The sequence below is a fragment of the Muscardinus avellanarius genome (genome assembly GCF_963383645.1).
Source record: "Muscardinus avellanarius genome assembly, chromosome: 1".
Lineage (NCBI taxonomy): Eukaryota > Metazoa > Chordata > Mammalia > Rodentia > Gliridae > Muscardinus > Muscardinus avellanarius.
In genome coordinates, this window is record NC_137786.1 from 60,904,042 (window position 1) to 60,925,382 (window position 21,341).

The 21,341-nt window shown below is 41.3% G+C and overlaps 1 protein-coding gene across 1 annotated transcript in view; it reads left to right on the top strand.

The window, feature by feature from the left end:
- ARHGEF28 (Rho guanine nucleotide exchange factor 28) overlaps nucleotides 1–21,341 on the top strand; it is a gene marked incomplete at both ends in the record, with an annotated part of 271,821 nt that overhangs the window by 58,407 nt on the left and 192,073 nt on the right. The window contains one exon of the mRNA XM_080715727.1: nucleotides 19,932–20,079. Within this exon, the coding sequence (XP_080571853.1) occupies nucleotides 19,932–20,079 (148 nt within the window). The remainder of the gene's footprint in view (nucleotides 1–19,931; nucleotides 20,080–21,341) is intronic.

Consider the following 21,341-nt stretch of genomic DNA (forward strand, 5'->3'; position numbering starts at 1 on the left):
TAATGGAGTACAAGATGGTAGAGGCAGACATGCACTCATCACCCAATTGGCCCTTTCCCAGTTCCCACCCCAGTCCATCCCCCTCCCTCCTTCTCATATTTGGCTTAGTGACTGACTTTAGTATATTTGTGAATTTTTTTTTAAAACAGTAAACTGTCCCAGGCAGATGTGGTATGTGTACCCACTATTTACAGAGCAATGGTCAGGATAAAAATGCTTCCTTTCCTGCTAGCAAGATGTGCTAGCAAGGCTGGGAGAGGGGCTGACAGGTTGATAGGTAGGCAGACAGTGAGGGAGGTAAAGAAGTAGGGTCATCCTGCCCACCTTGCTGGATTCCAGTGCAAACCTCTAGCTTTAAGACCAGACAGTGGAACCTACATCCCAGTAGACAGTTGATGTGATAATGGATACCATCTATAGTCAATACAGGTTAACATTATCTGCTGAGGAAGAATTCCTTTATACATGATGTTTTCTTTTTAATGGTCTAAAATTTTAGATTTGAAGAAGAAAATTTTATTCTCAGCATTATTTTAAAAATTAAGCACCTTCCTAGGATCTTTTGCCTTTTTTTTTTTTTTAACTCTGCATTGAGCTGGGCGTGGTGGCACAAGCTCATACTACCAGTACTTGGGAGGCTGAGACAGGAGGATCACAGGTTCGCAGTCAGTCTCTGCTACATAGTGAGGCCTTCTGCAACTTAATAAGACCCTGGTTCAAAAGAGAGAATAACAGCCGGGCATGGTGGCCCACGCTTGTAATCCCCATGCTTGGGAGGCGGAGACAGGAGGATCACACAGGTTTGAAGCCAGCTGCACTGGCTTAAAGAGACCCTGTTTCCAAATAAAAGAGTATAAAAATAGGTCTGGGAGTGTAGCCCGGAGGTAGACGGGTTTCCAGGAACCCCAGTACCACTAAAAAAAAAAAAGAGAGAGAGAGACAGAGAGAGAGAGAGAGAGAGAGAGAGAGAGAGAGAGAGAGAGAGAGAGAGACAGAGACAGAGGATGAATAACAAAAATAGGGCTGGGGGTATAGCTTGGAGGTAGATACCCCTTGGTTCAGTCCCCAGTACCACAAAGAACAAACAAAACAACTTTGCATTGAATCTTTAATCAAAGAGTTTAAAACAAATGTCTTAGATGCCTTTGGGATAGTATGTATTGAACTGAATTATTATTTTTTGCAATGATCAGATGAGTCTTTATTTTTTTATTTTTTGCCCTAGTCTTAAAAATAATCCTTAAATTTTTTTTAATCCAGAAATGCAAAAGTTCTTGATCTCTCTGACAAGAATTCATTTTTAGTGACTTTGCACTCAACAAACTTTAGCATCTTGGGTTTCAATGGAAAGGCTTTAATTTCAGTAACTATTGGGAATGTGGTTACACTGCCTCTGATGAGTTATGTGTGCTGTCCTTATGTGGTTTAAAAGGTTGAAATTGTGAAGTTTGTAAGGAGGGTACGACCAGCTGAAAACAAATGTGACTCTATATCTACCCTGTTTGGAATGAGATGACTTCAGGGCTCATTGTAATTTAAGGTTTTCTTCAGTTAGATTTTTAAGAATTCAAATCATCATTGTTTTGGGGTACATGGTTTTGTTTGGCTATTAAAGAATTTTTTTTCAGCAGGAAAGGATTTTGTGTAATATCAAGTGTAATACCTGTGTAATGTCTAGAGATCATTTGATTTAAAAAGTTTTTAAAAATTTGATTTTAATTGGGATACTGTGGCACAGCCATCCAAATACTTGGCATGTTACCATGCTGTGGTAGACTTCAGGACGAGGCCCACAGCCACCATTACCTGGGGACAGCAAGATAACGTTTGACTTGTTTTTGAAGGGATAAGGTGGTTTTGGAGCGAGGTTTGTCCTCCTTTCTGATAAGTAAGTTATAAAGCAATGTGCCTCTGGGAAACAGTTAGATCCATTAGTTGACCTGGACTTTTGGGTTATTTCTAGAAGCCCAGGGTACAGCCATAATTTAATCTATAGTGCCAGAAATATCCCTAATCATGAATTAGGAATGGCAGTTTTCCTTTATTATGCAAATCATTCTTTATTGGTGAGGCTGTTTTCTCCTAGTGCTCCTCATTCTTGAATTAAGGGATACTTGAGAAGTATACCTTCTGGTGCTATGTTTGGAGTCAAATTGTTGATCGTGAGAGGGGTGTATGTGGGAAGATGAGAAAGCATGTTTTTGAAAACAACCATGTAAGCATGAGGATATTACTTAGTCATTATTTCCAACATGATCCACCAACTCTCTTGGCTTTCTGATCATTTTTACTTGCTTTTTTTTTTTTAAAGCATATTGTCCAAATTTGGTGAAGCTAAGCTTGAGATTTCGTGGCATTATTAGCTCTTAGTTATTCTGGAGAATCACTTATTGAGTGAGAGACTATGGCAGGGTTTGAGCCAGTTACTAGACTGTTCCTTCCTTCCCCTGAACACAACCCTAGAAATGATTTCCATTTACTTGTTGCTGAGTTCTGGCCACCTGAATGAGAGTGAAAGAGATAGATGCCATGTGTAGGCGTGGGAAGCTACAAGTGTTAATTTTCTTTTTTCCTTCTGAGTGGCTGAGATGGAGCAGGGTAGTTTGGTGACTGTATTAGTCAGATATTTTTCATTGGGATCAAAATACTTGACAAGCACAACTTAGAGGAGGAAAGATTTACTTTGACTCATGGTTTCAGAGTTCAGTCCATGTTTGGCTGGCTCCAAGGCAGAAACATGGTGGCAGGACATGGCAGAGAAGAGCTACTCAGCTCATGGGAGTAGAGAAGCAGAGAGAGTGAAAGTAAGGGACCAGGGATAAATATTGTCCTCAAGGCCACAGCCCCAGCAACCTACCTTCTCCAGCCACATACTGTCTGCCTCAGTTACCAGCTAGTAAGCCCATTCAAATGACTTTTTCATCAACAGATTTATCCATGGAAGAGGTTAGAGCCATCTTGCAAATATTTCATTTCTGAGCCAGGTGTGGTGGCACATGCCTGTAATCCCAGTACTGGGGTGGCTGAGACAGGAGGATTACAGATGCAAGGCCAGCATCAACAATATAGTGAGACTGTCAGCAACTGAGTGAGACCTTGTTTCAAAAGAAAATATAAAATGGACTGTGGGTGTAGTTTAGAGATAGAATGCCCTGGTGTTTAATCCTGAGTAACACACACACACACACACACACACACACCCCTCTGAACATTTTTGTATTGCCAGGTCATGAGCTTTTCTGGGGTATCTTGCATATCCAAACGTAATAGGGACAGGTGTTACATGTAATAAACCCAAGTGACAGTAGGTTGGGGCCCTGGAGCACTACTTGGAGGAGAATTACCCCAGCAGCAGTATCTTCCTGGGGCTCTTAGTGGAGCAAGAAATGAGCTTCTGTTGTATTATGCCAACCAGTTTTCTGAGTTTCTCTATTACAGCAACTGAGTCAACTCCCCGCCTGCCCGCCCCATCGCTCAGTTGACAGTGCCAAAGCAGCAGCTCCTCCATTCAGCGCCCGCTGCGTGGCCCCCTTTCACTGTTTCCCGTGGATCGACCTTCTTCACTGATCTGTCCTTTTCTGTTTCCTTCCCATTTGCTTCATGTGCTTTCCTCTCTCTTCTCTCATAAAAAACTTGCAAATCTTGCAATTCAGATCCCAGTTTTCATGCCTCTGCCTCTAAAAGGTCTCCCTGGCTGACCCAGCCTTAAATACTTACTGGGAACTGGGCATTATTCTCTTTTTGAAAAAAGACTACTTAAAAAGCAGTTTTGGAGATGGGCGTGGTGGCGCACGCTTGTAATCCTAGCATTTGGGAGGCTGAGACCGGAGGATCGTGGTTCGCAGACAGCCTCAGCTACTAAGTGAGGCCCTCTGCAACTCAGTGAGACTCGGTTTCAAATTAAAAAAAAAAAAATAGGGCAGAGGGTGTAGCTCGGAGGTCAAATGCCCCTGGGTTCCATCCCCAGACCTAAAAAAAAAAAAAAAAAAAAAAAGCAGTTTTGGTTTCATAGCAAAACAGAGCAGAAGGTAAAGAGATTCCCCTGTCTCTCCCACCCCCACATCTGTGTAGCCTTCCCAGCTATCAACATCCCCCACCAGATTGGTACATCTGTTATAACTGATGGGCTATATGAATGCATGGTAATCGCTCAAAGTCTGAGGTTTATAACAGGACTTACTCTTGGTGTTGTACATTCTCTGTGTTTAAACAGAAGTGTAATGACATTTGTCTGCCCTTTTAGTGCTGCTGCCCTAAACATCCTCTGTGCTCCATGTATTCATCCTCCCTGAACAGCTGGATGAGCCCCTGGAAGCCCCTTATCTTTTTATTCTCTCCATAGTTTTGCCCTTTGCAGAACACTATATAGATGGACCATAGAGTATGAAGTCTTTAAGATTAAGATTTGTACAAAGGGTTTCTATGATGGCCATTTTTAGCCTTATGGATTTCTAAGCAACCTCAGTCAATAAATTAATAAATACTATTATTTTCACATTGAGGTTTATGTCAAGAGGCATGAAGTATGTATGAACTTCTGTATTCAATGTAAAATCAATGTCTGACATCCCTTTATAACTGAGATTACTTCAGCAATGTCTGTATGGTGAGGACTTTGACAATGTTAAAGTATCTACAAATGGGAACCTGTTAGAGAAAGGTTTGTAAGAATAGTATTAGATTTTATGTGTCCATTAATTGTTTATAGTTGGCTTTAGGAAAAATAGAAGTTTACCATAGAAGTCTGGGTCAAAGTTAGAGAATGTTCAACGCTGTTTCCATGTTCAAGATGAAATGTCACCTGGCCCAAACTGCCATTGATCACTGGGAGTTATAGCTGATAAATAAAAAACTGGTGGAGGGGGTCATAGCTCTATCTCTCCATCTTTCCATCTGCCTGTGTATCTTTAAGAAGTGGTGAGAAGGGCCCTGAATCCCTCATAGGCCCTTCCATGAGGGCGTGGAGTGACCTACTTACCCCGAGGAGGAAGTGTTGCTCTCTGCCCTTGTGGCTTCCACCTTCTCACTGGCACAGTGAGGAGTTTCTGGAGTTTCTGCAGCTGTGCAGTGAGTGGTGAGCAGAGCTGAATACAGACCTGCTCTCCTGGGAAAAGAGGAGTATTAACCTCTTCTTGGCAGAGAGAAAAATCACATCAAGCACCTCTGTGATGTGGCAGAGGATGCTCTGAAAGAGTACCCAATCATTTCTTAGCTGGATTGATGCAATCAGCCTGTAGTTGAACCCAGTGACATTCTACCTCTGAGCTATCGCCCCAGCCCCCTTTTATTTAGAAACGGGGTCTTACTAAGTTGCTGAAGCTGGCCTTAAACTTGTTATCCTGTCTCAGCTTCCCCAGTACTGGGATTGCAGATGTTCACTGCCACACTCAACATCTCCCAATTTCAACCTTGGCCCATCATGATAGACTCTCAGCAAAATAGCCAGTGCTCCTTTTAAAGCAAAACCCAGATCTTGTTCTCTTTCTACCCAAAACGATGCCGTAGCTTTGTACTCTGGAGCCAATGCCCAAGTGCCTCTGCTTGTCTCTGTCCTTTCACCTGTCACCTTACTGCTTCAGCTAGTAGGTTTTCTTGCTGTCTTTTACACACTCGAGGTGCACTCTAATGCAGGGCCTTTGTATTGTTGGACTTACTGCCTGAAATGCTCTTTTGCATGCACACGACTCAGTCTCTTACTTTATTTGGGTCTTTGTTAAAATGTCACTGCATTAGAGGCATTTCCTACTGTCCTATCTAAAACATCTCTTTCAGCTGGATGTGGTGGCGCACACATGTAATCCCAGCATTTGGGAGGCTGAGACAGGAGGATCATGGTTCATGGACAGCCTCAGCTACTTAGTGAGGCCCTTAGCAACTCAGTGAGACCTGTTTCCAAATAAAGAGAAAAAAAAATGGAGCTGGGGTATAGCTCAGAGGTAGAATGCCTCTCGGTTCCATTCCTAGTACCACAAAAATAAGTAAGTAAGTAAGCAAGTAAGTGAGTAAGTAAATAATAAAAATAAAACAAACAAAACATCTCTTTTCTTACCCAACCTTACTATTATTGGCTCTTATGAATCTCTGCACATCAGATGCTTAATTATTTATTGTCTGTGTCTCCCCCTAGAATTGTTTCATGAAGACAGGTAGTTTATTTTTACTGAACACTTAGTAGATATTCAGTATATGTCTGTGAAATGAATGACTAAATGAGGAGACTTAGGGCTGGTTCTGGCCACTTGGGGAACCTTGGGCCAGCTACTCACCTGTTTGTGCTTCTGGGGTTGACAGAGGTCTAATTAAATAGCATACATAGACATGCCCTGTAAGCAGTAAAGCACGAAGGAAGTGGAATTTTATTAACAAGATTAACTGCACTCTCAGGCTTTTCGGGTCTAATTCCCCATGTCTGTGGCCAGAGTTGTTGTTATTATACTGCCAGGCTTTGTGCTGTGCTAGGAGCAGGGGGGTGGACCCCAATTTACTTTGGCCAGATGGCACCTCTGGTGAAGCCAGCACTTGGCGTCTCTGTATGTAGGTCCTGTTTCTTGCTGGCTTGGAGCCTCAAACAGTTGGCCTGAGAGGGAGGGGGAGAGAGAGCAAGTGAGATGGAGAAGAATGAGCTAAGTAAGGGGTGAGAAAGGACAAGGTCAGAAAAAGGAGCTCCCCCATTCCAAAGCCATGGTCGGCCTTGCCTACAGTGGGGGGGGGTTGAGGGACCTCCAGGTGGGCCCCTCTGCCTGCAGCATTGTGTAGGACATGGAAAGACACACTTACCAGGAGGCCTTGCGGTTAGTTAGGTATGAGTAGTTTGACAAAGTACCCCTGCCCCACTTCACCAGATCTTGGTTTGGGCGGGCATGCAGCGTTAGGTCCTGTCCCCTGCTTCCCTTCCCCTCTCCTTCCTGCTGCGGGCTCCAGATCGCAGGTCCTGCCTGGCGAGCACTCCTCTCTCCAGCTCTTTTTCGCTGGTCTATTTACTTCCCATCAGTCTGGCCCTTTCCTGTCTCAGTAGATTCCCAGTCACTTAGTTTTCCTGGCTCTCTCTCCCCTGCCATCACCTCTCCCAGCCCTCTGCTGCATTTGTTTAGTTTTGCCTTCCCTCCCCATGAGCTGCTGCCTCTTCTCTCCTCCTAGGTGGAGCTGGGGCTGGACCAGCCAGCTGGATGCTCCTTCTCCCAGTTCTGTCTGGACCTCATGGTTTTCGTGTTATCTCTGGGCTGGCTTTTTACTTGCTTGTGCTTTGAAGTGAGAAGACAAGTGAAGAGGCAAGGACCTGGACCTGGAAGAGCTCTGTAGTTTAGTTCAGGCCATGGGGGTCCCCAGGGAGAAGCCACAGACAGTGGGGGCATGGGGGCATTGTGGGGGTGGGTGCAGGGGAACTTCTGGCAGAGTCGTTGCTTCTGATAATGACTTCTTCTGTAAAGGCTCTCCCCATCCCTGGGGAGGTTCATTTGGGGCCAGAGGCTGTGGCTCTTCCTGCCTCGTATAGCTTGGGGGCTGTGGGGAGGGCATTGAATGGAAGGGGACCTGGGTTCTGTGGGTCTGCAGCATGATGGAGCCCAGAGCAAGCCCTCTATTGTTACGGGTCTTCAGTTTCTTTGCTTATAAAATAAGGGTTTTGATCCAGATGAAATCTATATTGTAAATTTCTGAATTTAAACTTCTCTCAGTTCGGATTCTTGGACGACCATGAGTCTGCTCTTGCAATGGGGCATCGCCTGGCAGAATCTTCAGTGCTTATTCAAAAATGGCCTGCTTCGTGGTGTGTGCGTGTGGGGGTGCGTGTGTGTTGAGGGTGGAAGGAATGTTCTGGCGCAGATGCTAGTCCGATGAGAGAGGCAAAGGGCACTGTTCTCTATTTTTATATCTTCATAAGAGGGCTTTTCTGGGAACACAGGGCTCAGTGGTCTGGCCTGACATAGGAATACTAATGGTTACTATCACTATTCTTTGCTCAGGATAGATCAACTTATGGAGACTTGGGGTTCTTTATGTCCCTGATTGTCTTGGTTTTGGTTTGGCATGTTCAAGGCTGCCAGCTGACCCATAGCAACCTTCAGACAGCACTTCGTTTGATAAAAGCCCGTAGACCTCAAGTGCTGAGTAACAACCGTGTATAGTTACCATCTATGTGGTTTCAACCTGAACCTGAGTGGCTGTGTTGCAAACAAATCTTATTTGAGACATGAACAATAAAATGTGCATGGAGGAAATTTTCTTTGTAGACTATTGGTGGCTTCTGGTCACCGATAGAGCTTTGTTGTCTCCCAATGGGACAGCAGAAGGTATCTGTAGTTAGGGGATCCTCAGGGACTCTAAGCACGTGAGGTAAATAATATTTGTTTATTATTTTGTGTGTGTATGTGGTACTCTGAGCTATACTCCAAGCCCTAATTTTTTTTTCTATTTTGAAACAGAATCTCATTAGTTTGCTGAGGCTCAACCTGTGATCTTCCTGTCTCAGCCTCCTAAATACTAAGTACTAGGATTACAGGTGTGAATCACCACACTGGCTGGATACTTTTTTTTTTTTTTGTAGGACAACCCCCCCACATATATGATAGGGAACTTTAATATGCAAACCTGATAAAAATGTTTATGATTATAAATGCACTCTTTAAATTGACTGCATTTGTCAATTCAGTGGCCAGTGACTTAGCCTGGTAGTTCAGGTGCTCTCTAGGGTCTTAAAATTTGGAAAATAGTACATTTGAATGAATGGCAGTCTTTTTTTTTTTTTAGGTTTTAAAATGACTGGAAACACATTTTCCAAATGAAATGTAAAGGAAGTGTTAGTGAACTCCCAGCATCCCAGGGTTCCTGTGAAGTCAGTTTGAACATTACTAATCGCATGAGAATAAACTAAGCTTCAACCCAATGAGCTAGAAAAATAAACTATGGCAAAAGCATAAGGGAGAAACTGATTTAAATGCAACCCCTCTATCTAGAGCCACTCATGTTTTTTTTTTTTAATAGAAAAGCAATTAATCTAGAATCCAATGCAGGATATTATAGATTCGGGACTCTAAAGGAGAGGTAGGTTTTAGCCCCCATTCCCTCTTAGAACAAATAAGTAAGCAAAACAGAAAATGACAGCAAAACCTCCACCATCTCCTGGTAGCGCTTGTTCTGCAGAGCTGAAGCTTGTCATCTCTGATCCCTAGAAGGCTCTCTCTGTAGAGCTGAACTCTGTCCCTTGTCCTTCCCTCCATTGTTCTGTGCTCCCCCTTGGGGACTGGAGAACATGTCTGATCCCTTGTCTGCATGGCAGACCCTCAGATATTTGCAGAGGCGACTGTTTACTATGAGTCTGCTCTTCTTTGGCAAAACAGTCTCAGTTCCTTCAATTGTTCTTCATGTGACAACATGGCTTTTGCACCCCTTTGGGATCTTTGTCTTCTTCCTCTAAACATGTTGTCAATTTACTCTATAGTTTTCAAAAGCATTCCATGGCCTAGGTTTTTCTGGCAGGAATAGAGCAGAGCTTGACCATGCTCATTCTTAATGGAGTTACTAGTTTTCCTCAGTACAGATAGGACAGAATTTACATTTTTGGGGTGTGGTTGTTGCAGTGACGATTCATGCTGGTTGATTATTGACTAAAATTTCAACTAGTGTCTAACCGTTAAACGTTTTGCTTTGTTCTCTATTTTTGTAGTTGACTGTTTTGGGATCAAGTGAATATCAAGATAATGCAAGGATACAGGAGTGGCGGTGCATGCCTGTAATCCCAGTACTTGGAAGGCTAAGAAAGGAGGATTATAGGTTCAAGGCCAGCCTCAGCAACTTAGCAAAACCATGTTTCAGAATAAAAAATAAAATAGAGATGAGGCTGTAGTGTAGAGGTAGAATGCCCTTGGAGCCAGTCTCTAGTACCAGGAAAAAAAGTTAAAAGATAACGCAAGAGTGGAGATTATAATTTAAATTTTCTTATACTCAATGCAACACATTTTCCACTGTGATCTGGTTAAACTGTCAGATATTAATTTTCAAATTCTAGGAGTTCTATATTTTCATGGGATCTATAAGTGATCTGAAAATAAATCAAAGTTGGGCATGGTGGCGCACGCTTATAATCCTAGCATTTGGGAGGCTGAGACAGGATTGTGGTTTGAGGACAGCCTCAGCTACTTAGTGAGGCCCTTTGCAACTCAGTGAGACCCTGTTTTCAAATAAAGAATAAAAAATAGGACTGGGGGTGTAGCTCAGAGGTAGAATGCCCCTGGGTTCCATCTCTAGTACCGAAAAAAACAAAACAAAACAAAAAAACCTGAAAAAAACAAAAACAAAAAACTTCAAGCTAAAGAGCCTTTACAAGTCTTCTTTTGGTCTTACACAAAATCTGGAGTCATTTTAATGACCTCTGTCATGATTGGCTTTTATTCCATTCTGCTGTGATGCACAAAGCTTGTTTTAGTTCAAGAATCCATTAAATGTGAAAGTCATCAAAATTTTTATTTGAAGTTTTTATTTTTTGAATTGCTGAATTTAATTCAGAAGTCTGGATAAATATAAATATTATTACTTATATATTATTATATATTATGTTACATAATATATAATATATTACTTATGAGTAATAATATTTATATTTATTTATGGTAATGATTTCATTTGATAAGTGTTTTTAATTATCTAAATAAGATCCTTTATATCTTTGACAAGTTTTTGTTTGCTTGATCTATTAGCTATTGAGAAAGATGTTAAAAGTCTCCCACTGTGTGAGTTTGTTTACTTGTTTTTTTAGATTTGTTAACTTACACTTTATATCTTTTGAAGCTATGTTATTAGATACATAGATTTAAAATATGACATTACCTTGTCCAACCTACTTTTTTAGGAATGAAAATTTTTTTACTTGTAGTATGTCTTGCTTTACTTTAATATTATTTTTGTGATGTTACCTTTCTTTTGGTATCTCATGGCAATTTTTTACTTGGAAGCTTTTTGTATTGTTTTTAAAGTGTGTCCCTTGTAATCAGCATATGGGCATTATAATTGTTTTGAGATTAAAAAATCCCATACTGCACTGAGCATGGTGGTGTACTAACCAGTACTTGGAAGGCGAAGACAGGAGAATCGCAGGTTAAAGGAAAACTTCAGCAGCCTAGCAAGTCCCCGTTTCCAGACAAAAAATAAAATAGGGCTATGAGCTATACTCCCAAAGGTAGATTACCCCTGGATTAATTCCCAGTTCCACCATAATAAAATAGGGCTATGAGCTATACTCCCAAAGGTAGATTACCCCTGGATTAATTCCCAGTTCCACCATGCCCCCTCCCCATCTTATACCAACAGCTTTGTGCTCTATTTGGACCAGTTAGTTCATTTACATCTACAATAACTGTGATATAGTAGGTTTTATATTTGTCATGTAATTATTTGATCTTTAACACTTTTAGTGTTCTTTATTTTTCCTGTTTTGTTTCCTTTTTGATTAATCACCTGTTTTCTATTTTCTTCCTCTCTATAATTTCCATTCTTTTCCTATTCTCTTAGTGATCATTCCCAAGTCAAACCACAGATAACTGACATATTATAAATATGATAAAAGTTATTGGTTTCAACACTTCCTCACATTGCTTGACACTTTAATGGCATCTACCTTTTATGTTTTGTTGTTTTACATTAGAGATCTCAAATATTTTAACCTCCATAACATTCTATCTTGTAAAACACTGTTTTTGTTTTATACATTTTATATTAATAATATTTTGTTATATATTTCCCCACTTCACTGTTCATCATTTCCTTCTGCTCTCGCATGTTTCAGTTTGAGATTTTTTTTTGTTTTATTTATTTGTTTGTTTTTGCGGTATTGGGGATGGAACTCAGGGGCATTCTACCTCTGAGCTACACCCCAGCTCTACTTTTTATTCTGTTTTTCCCATATTTTTTTATTAGTACATTGTATTTATATATCATAATGTGGTAAAAAAAAAAAAAACTTGTGTAGACATACATATACACATCACCCAGCCAGCCCCACCCAGTCTCCACCGCACTTCCTCCCCGTCCTTCCCTCTCATGCTGGGCTTAGTGGTTGACTTCATTTTATTTTTGCTTAAACAATTTCATTTAGTATTTCTTTCTGTGTTGGTCTAATGGGAATGAATTTCTTAAGTATTTTCCTTAAAATTTTAAATTTCAGCTTGGTTTTTAAAGAATATTTTTGTTGGGTATGGAATTTTAGGCCATTGGTTATTTTTTTCATCCCTTTTTCATTCCTTCGTCTTCTGCTTTCTATCGCTCTTATAAGTGATAGAATTCTTTCTAGGATTTCATTAACTTTTTTCATTTATTTATTTATTTATTTATTTATTGGTGGTACTGGGGTTCCTGGAAACCCTTCTACCTCCGGGCTACACTCCCAGACCTACTTTTATACTTTTTTTTAAAATTTGGAAACAGGGTCTCTTAAGCCAGTGTGGCTGGCTTTGAACCAGTGCGATCCTCCTGTCTCTGCCTCCCAAGCACGGGGATTACAAGCGTGCGCCACCACGCCTGGCATAGTCATATCTTAATGGAGTACAAGATGGTAGAGGTGTACATGCACACAGCACTCTTGTCCTTACTGTTTTCACAGCGCTCTAATGCCTATAAGAAAACTTTTTAACCTGTTTTGTTTTCCTGGTTGTTGTTGGCAGGAATGTTGGCCTACTGTGGTCTATTTTATCCTCTAGAGACCAGAAGTCATTTCTATACTAAAAGCAATTTCTGAATAAATGTCATATAAGCTTTTTAAGTCATTTTCATTAAGTTCTCTTAAAAGGATATTTCAATAATTCCTCTCAATATTTAACCAATTTGTATTCATATGAATTTTGGTTGAGTGACAAATTTGAATAATCTTGATATTTACCAAACTGAGACACTTTTTTTTTTGGTGCTACTGGGGATGGAACCCAGGGCCCTTCTACCTCCAGGCTACACTCCCAGACCTATTTTATATTTTATATTTTATTTGGAAACAGGGTTTCTTAAGCCAGCTGAGGCTGGCTTCGAACCTGTGCGATCTTCCTGTCTCAGCCTCCCAAGGGCAGGCATTGTAAGTGTGTGCCACCACGCCCGGCAAACTGAGACACTTTAAAACATGCCTTAGTTCAGTTTTTTTTTTTTTTTAACTTTATATGGTCATATGCTCCTTGTATACCCTTCTATGAATTTCTGATTAGAAGATAGATTTCCTCAGATAAATGCCTCTAACTATACCATATATTTTCAGGGGGATTTAAAAGAACATTTCTCTGTTCTCCCACACCTATCCATTGATTTCAGGATGAGATCTTGTATTAAGTATATAAAATAAATATCAAGTTGAACGTATCCATGGACTTCAGCCTGAGAACTTTGTGTTAAGTATATAAAATAAATGTTGAATTGAATGTGACCATGGATTTCAGGATGAAAATCCCTGTAGTTAAGTATATAATATAAATATTGAGTTAAGTATACTCATGATTTTTGGATGAGAAACCCCTTATTAAGTATATAAAACAAATATTGAGTTAACTGTAAATGTATAGGCAAGTCACTAAATATTTGGACACTTGCTGTCTGTGTAGTAACATGATAGGGAGAAAGTGTGCTGGCCTGGCTCAAGGAGATCTAGGTTGAGTTTCTGGCTTTGTAGCTTACTTGACAGGAAATTTTCAGTCTTCGTTAGAAAAGCTAGGTCAGAATTAGTAGACAATCCCAATGCCTTTTGCATTCCAGGCAAGTAATTAGTAACCTGTTTTTACTGTTGTCGTCGTCATTGATGGTGCTGATGTTTTGGAGATGGGATAAAATATGGAGGTGCTAAATCTTCAAATGAAGAAGTCTCTTGGGGTATGGAACACCCAATGCCCAGTACTCAGGAGGCTGAAACCAGAGAATTGCAAGTTTGAGGCCAGCCTTGGCAATTTAGGGAGAACCTATTACAGTATAAAAATAAAATAGGGCAGGGATGTAGTCAAGGGGTAGAATGCCCCTGGCTTCAGTTGCCAGTACCAAAAAACAATAAACAACAAAAAAACCCTAAAAAATAAAAAACAAAGGAAAGGAAAGAAGAGCAACAGATTTTCAGGGGCCTCGGAGATTAGAAAGACTCCAGTCTTAGCCCAGAGTTGCCACGTGTGGCTGATTGTTTCTGCCATCTTTGCATCTTCATTCAGAAGCCCATTTTCCTGTGATCTTCTAGGTAGCTTCATCTAAATTTCTCTCCTTTGAGCCTTGTTACCTTTCCTCAATGCAAAGGTCTTGTTCTACCAGCCTAATATTTACTCTCTCTGTTTTCTTCTCCAGCCCCCTTTCTATTTATTGGCTCTGTCTTTTGTTTTCTGTATTGTCCTCTCCTATGGTGTTGCTGACTGTATCTTTCTGGTGTTGTGATTACCAAATAAATGGCTGGATGTCATATTTGGTGTTAGGACTTCTGGACATCTTTCTTTAGTGGACCTGTCTCTCCTTGGACATGAATGTTGTCTTCTTTACCAGCCTAAAGCCTGATGTGATTCTTTTTATTTATTTTTTATTGTGGTATGGGGGATGGAGCCCAGGGGCATTCTACCTTCAAGCGACACCCCCAGCCCTATTTTTTATTTTGCATTTTGAAACAGGGTCTCACTGAGTTGCAAAGGGCCTCACTAAGTAGCTGAGGCTGTCCGCAAACCGCGATCCTCCTGTCTCAGCCTCCCAAATGCTGAGATTATAAGCATGCGCCACCGAGCCTGGTTCTGATGTGGTTCTTGCAAGAGGCCATCAAAAAGTTCAAGACTACTGTTAAGAAGGGCTTGGAAAGGATTGTAATTAAACCGTTTCCTAAGCAGTAGTTCTTGTTCACCCAACCAAATAAAATAGTAATATGATGATTGTTTGGAATAGATGCAGATTAGATGTCCTTGTGATCTGTGAAAATCTTTGATATACAATCTGTTTTTTATTAGAAAAAAACAACCCAACTACGAAGAGGTCAGGTGAGATTTTTGTCTGTGGACTATTTTTTTTTTTTTTTTTTAATTTTATTTTATTGGTGCACTGTATTCATACATCATAGTGGGATACAAACTTTTGTAGACATACATGCACATATCGCCCAGTCAGCCCCCACCCGATCCCCACCCCATTCTCTCCCCATCCCTCCTTCCCATGCTTGGCTTAGTGGTTGACATCTAGTATTATAGCAATTTATCCAAAATTAAAAATGATAATCTCACATAACAGTTTCATTTGTCTGATACCAAGCGTTTGATGATTTAAAGATAGCATTTCAATATTTCTTTTTGCTTTCTTTCTTACTAGAGCATATTTTTTTCTGTTTCTTTTTTAGGTGAAACTATCATATATTTATATATTTATTTTTCAGAAAAAAATCTATCCTAATATGGAGTATGAATTCTAGATACCCAAAACGATCTTGAAAAAGAACAAAGCTAGCAGATATATATTTTCTGATTTCAAACCATATAAAGCTACAATAATTGAAACAGTGTAGTACTGTTCTAAAGGCAGATATATAGACCATTAGAGTTAAATACAAGCCTAGAGCTAAATTCTTCCCTATATTATCAAGTTATTTTTGACAAGGTTTCCACGAACATTTGGTGGTGGAAATAATAATCTTTTAACTAAATATTGTTGAAAAATAATAATTACATGGAAAAGAATAAAATTGGACCTTTACCTAATCCCACATACAAGTATTAACTCAAAATAGATAAAAGACCTAAATATAAATCTTAAGACTATAAACTTTTAGGAGAAAATCCGGGTCATAAAACCTCACAACATTGAAATTGGCAGTGATTTCTTGGATATGATTTCAATGGCACAGGCAACAGAAGAATATACAAACTCCCTAAAAAAAAAATAAAAAAAAATATTGTATATCCAAAGACAATGTAAACAGAGTTAAAAGTTACTAATAGAATGGGATAAAATATTTCCAATTGCTGTATCTGAAGGTATATTAATATTCCAACTAGAAATCCTAAAAATTAACAACAATAAAGGCAAACAATACAACTTAGAGATAGGTAAAAGACTAACATAAATAATGAATCTCCACAGATAACCAATCTTAGTTGTCTGTTGGATGGAAACTCTTGTTTCTCTGGTTCTGGTGAGTGTTACCTATTTCTTCTTTGTAGTTAATCTCTTTGAGTATTTTCTCTAGCGCTGGTTTTGTAGACATAAATTCCTTCAGTTTCTGTTTGTCATGGAAGCTTCTTATTTCTCCATCTAATTTGATAGAAAGTTTTGCTGGATAGGAAATTTTTGGCTGGAAGTTGTTTTCTTTCAGAGTTTGGAATATGTTACTCCAAGCCCTTCTGGCTCTCATGACTTGGTTTGGGAAGTCTGGAGTGATTCTAATTGGTTTGCCTCTGAATGTCAGTTGGCCCTTTGTTTTTGTTGCCTTTAAGATTCTCTGCTTGGCTCCCACATTGGTCATTTTGACAATTATATGGCGTGGGGATCCTCTTCTCCGATCCTGTCTAAAGGGAGTTCTATAAGTTTCCTGGATCTGTGTATCAACCTCTTGCTCTATATTTGGAAAATTTTCTGCTATTACTTCCTTGAAGAGATTGTTGATCCCTTTGGTATCACTTTCTTTTCCCTCCTCTATTCCAATTATTCTTAGGTTAGCTCTCTTAAGATGGGCCCATATTTCTTCAATGTCAGATTCCTGCTGTTGGAAATTTTTTTCTAGATTAGAAACTATGCATTCATTTTTGGATTGCTCATCTTCTAAGAGCGAGATTCTGTTCTCCATGTGGTCTAATCGGTTGTTTGTGCTTTGAATTGAGGCCTTTACTTCATTAATTGCATCCTTTATCTCTTTTTGGCTCTCTCTGAGTTCTTTTCGAAGCACCTCTATTATTTCTACAGTTATTTTCCTGATTTGATCTTCTAGAAATCTCTGATTTTCTGTTTTATCAGGTTCTGATGTTGTGGGGTTGTGCACATTCATTACTCCAGTGTTATTCCTCTTTCCCATGATTTCGGAAGTTTGTGCCTTCTCTGGGTTCTTCCCTTGGGTCACTATGGCTTCACTTAAGGTGCTCTGGATCTCGAGTCTGTATTATCTCAGACCCCACTACTTCTTTACTGTGTTGTATCACAGAGTCTCCGACCCAGGGAGTCGATAGAGGCTGCTTTAAACTATGGGGGGTGCCAGGTTGCACGTTCTCCTATGGTGTGATATCTCTGCCACCACCACTCCCTCACTGGGTCAAGTCCCAGGAGGCACAATACTGCGATTTCTCCTCTGTGGCCCGCAATTTGACTCACTGTTCTTGAGTACGCAGATGTAGCTGTACTGGACTCGGTGAATTCACTGCTGCTGCCGCCGCCGGTGGCAATATGGCGCCTCTGCCACGCCCTCGGCCATGAGGCTGGCGTATTTTTTCTTCTCTGGTTTCGTTTTCCACTCTGAATCCCTGCAGCGTGTGCTGAGCTCAGCCACTGGGAGCTTTAAATGCTGTCTGCGCCGAAAGATCCCGCCTGGCTGTTCCGCAGCGGCTCACCTGGCTTGCTGTAGCCGTCTGTTGAGTTCGCCGCTGCTGCCGGCAGTATGGCGCTGCTGCCGCGTCCTCGGGCGCGTGTGTCTCCTCTGTGGCCCTGAGCTCTGTTCTCAGTCCGCTTTCTCTCTGGAGCCTGGTGGTTTTTTTTGTTTTTCTGGTGATGGTGTTTTCTGGCTATGAAAGGCGCTCTTTTTGTGGTAATGGAGATTGGTTGTTAGTGGGACTCTTAAGCCCCGCTTTTCTCGGTCGCCATCTTCCCGGAAGTCTCGTCTGTGGACTATTAACAGTCACCAGGAACATGACTCTAGAAAGTTGTTCTTCCTTTTTTAGGAAATGGAATTTCATATCCATTTCCTCTTTCAGTCATGTCAGGCACTTGTTATTGTATGTGATTTTTTTCTCCTCTCTTTTTTACTTTTCACATCTTCCTGAATTTTTTTTTTTTTCAAGCTATTGTATGGTAAATTTTTCTTGGCATGCTACTTTCTATCGATTATGTTTATGCACACACACACTCATATGCAGAAAGAAAACTTATGAAGTGGGAATTTTTATTCAGAAAGCCACAATCAAGTCATAATTTCAGATAACTTTATGTTTGTGTGTGTGTGTGTGTGTGTGTGTGTGTGTGTGTGTATGGTATGTGTGTCTACATGTGATAGAGTGCAAACCACTATGAAAACATAGCTTTTCTATTTAAAGTATTTTTTTTCAGATTAAATACTTCTATGGCTGCTGGAAGAAGGAGCCTTGTACTGAACTTGGTTTTGCTTCTGATCCGCCTAACTCTTAGCATCCTATAGAGCGCCTTGCTGCTATAGTTAATGTCAGGGTGATATTTATCAAAAGCAAATAGATGTCAGGAAACTGCATAGATTTTTCTCAGCTCATTTTCCTCCCCTGTCCCAGGGTGTGGAACTCCTGGAGGATGGCTCTGATGTTTTTGGGTGAGCACACAAAAAGATGCTTCTACACGCCAGGCGAGCTGTGGAGGCCATCCAAAGTGGGCGGCCTTCCCACCCGCTGGTTTCCACTTCATGCCACTCCCGCAGGCTGGGCGGAATGCTCGCCCTCCCTGGACGCCCACTCAGCCCTGCTGTTTTGTGGTTTTGTGTTTCAGATAGGGAGTGGCATCCAACCTTTGAAGCCCAGAGTTCTGAGATGATCTGGGCTCATTCATCGGTGCTGCTTGTTGTGTGAGCTCTGCTGATCTACTTTCCAGCTGCTGCATGACCTTATACTCTAGACCACTAGCTCCTGCCCCGTTTATCCTCAGAATGTGCCTTGGTGACCTGGGGTAGCAACTCCTCTCCTTGGGACCAGGGGACTTCACAGAGCTTTGTGTTGACCAGAAGTGCTTAAGAGAAGGTGTGAGGCCAGCTGGTTGAGAAAGAGGACTTGGAAATCCCTTAGAGATGACCAAGAACAAATAGAAACGGCATAGCAAACACAAGAAAACATGGCATAGTCCTATTTATTGACCATGCTTATGAATAATTAAGGTTCTTGCAGCCTATGATGGTCCAGTACAAGGTAAGGCCAGAGCTAAAAAGAGTGTCGTGAACCTTTGAACTGATGGTAGTATTTTAGGTACAGGATATGATGTTTGTCAGGTGGGAATTTGAAGTAAAAGACAATGAAATATCACACTCATATATCTAGTAAATTAACATAAAAAAGTCTTCCCTATGCCCCAAACTTTAACTTTAAAAACAGAGTGAGCGGGCCGGGCGTGGTGGCGCACGCTTGTAATCCCCGCGCTTGGGAGGCAGAGACAGGAGGATCGCGCAGGTTCGAAGCCAGCTGTGCGCGCTGGTTTAGGAGACCCTGTTTCCAAATATAAATGTAAAAATAGGTCTGGGAGTGTAGCCCGGAGGTAGAAGGGCTTCCAGGAACCCCAGTACCACAAAAACAAACAAACAAACAAACAAAAAAACCCAGAGTGAGCCAGGCATGGTGATGCACGCTTGTAATCTCAGCATTTGGAAGGTAGAGACTGGAAGATCGCAGTTCGTGGACAGCCTCAGCGACTTAGCGAGGACCTTCGTGACTCAGTGAGACCCTGTTTCAAAAAATAAAGAATAAAAATAGGGCTGGGGGTGTAGCTTGGAGGTACAATGCCCCAGGGTTCTTTCTCCAGTACCACAAAATAAATAAATAAACAAACAAATAAACAAATAAATAAATAAATAAAACAAAACCAAAAAAGAGTGAGCAGCTCTAACCCTCAGATTAAATATATCAGAAAGTGTCTTCCCTGTTGTTGAAAATGTTGCTTTTGGAAAGGAGGATTCGTGATATTTGAGCTCACCGCACCAAGTCAATATAACAAATGACAATGTTCTGGACCTCTGCCCCTTCGTTGTGGTTTCTTAGAGCCAGGACAAGGAAGTGTAATGATGTGCCAACCTATTCATTTTTCAGGGGCAGATGCCAGTCTATGCAAAGTTTGGCAAAAGTGTTTATCTTCCCGAAGATGCCGAGTTTTACTTTATTTATGATGGATCTCACCAGAGACACATCGTGATTGCAGAACGCATCGAGGACAACGTTCTCCAGTCCAGCATCCCAGGTGAGGTGCCTCTTTCCTGCACAGTTGGGACGTCCATCTGCAAGCTTCTTTCTTTTGGGGATACAGGCTAGCAAGAGAACCAGGAAGAAAAAGAAAACAGTGCAAAGCAGTGTTCCAGGTGTGTGTGTGTGTGTGTGTGTGTGTGTGTGTGTGTGTGCGCGCGCGCGTGCACGTGTGCGCAGTCAAGAAGAGCGCTTGCACCATGTTATCTCACACCTGAGTTCTTCCCATGTGTCTGCAGCTCCATTCGGAGCTGTCTTCACTTGGCAGGCCCACGCTGCTGGCTGCACCCAGCTCTCGAGGTCGGCTGCGCTTTGGATGCCGCCTCATGGAGGAAGCACTTTTCGTCAAGTGCTGCCTCCTTAGTCCCAGGGCTGTTGCCAGGTTGGCTCAGGAAGTACTGGCACCAGTGGAGTTTGTCTTCGTCCTCCTTCCTCGTTCTTCTGCGGTCAACCTGGTATCTCCAGGGCCGCCTTGCCCCGCCTTTCTTCCTTTGGCAGCTGGGATTTTTGTCCATTCAGAATCTTCTTTATTGGATCTCAGGCTCTAGAACTTTCTCTCCTTACCACCAAAGTGTTCACATTTTGAAACTTGTTTTTCTCCTAGTTATCTTTTTCATGTGACATGTGACATGTAACAAATTAATATGTCCATTTTTTGTGTGGTACTGGGGTTCCCGGAAGCCCTTCAACCTCCGGGCTACACTCCCAGACCTATTTTTATATTTTTTTAAATTTGGAAACAGGGTCTCTTAAGCCAGTGAGACTGGCTTCGAACCTGCACGATCCTCCTGTCTCAGCCTCTCAAGTGCGGGGATTACAAGCGTGTGCCACCATGTCAGGCTTAATATATCCATTTAATCTCTTATGGCAAGCTTACCAGACACAGCTGTATTGTATTTTCTTTCTTTCTTTTTTGTTGTTGTTGTTGTACTGGGGATGGAGCCCAGGGACGTTGTACTTCTGAGCTACATACCCAGCCCTATTTTAATTTTAGTCTTTTTATTTTTTGAAACAAGGTCTCACTGAGTTGCAAAGGGTCTCACTAAGTAGCTAAGGCTGTCCACGAACCACCTCCCAAGTGCTGGGATTATAAGCATGTGCCACCACGCCCGGCTCTGTTTTTATTTTCAATGGGGTGTATCATGTGCATCTAAATGACAGCAGGCTCTAACTTAAAGGTGGAGTAAAAATGTCATTACCTGAAGGACAGGTTGCAGGGTTTTGTTGTTGTTATTGTTGCTATTTTCTGTTAATTTTTTT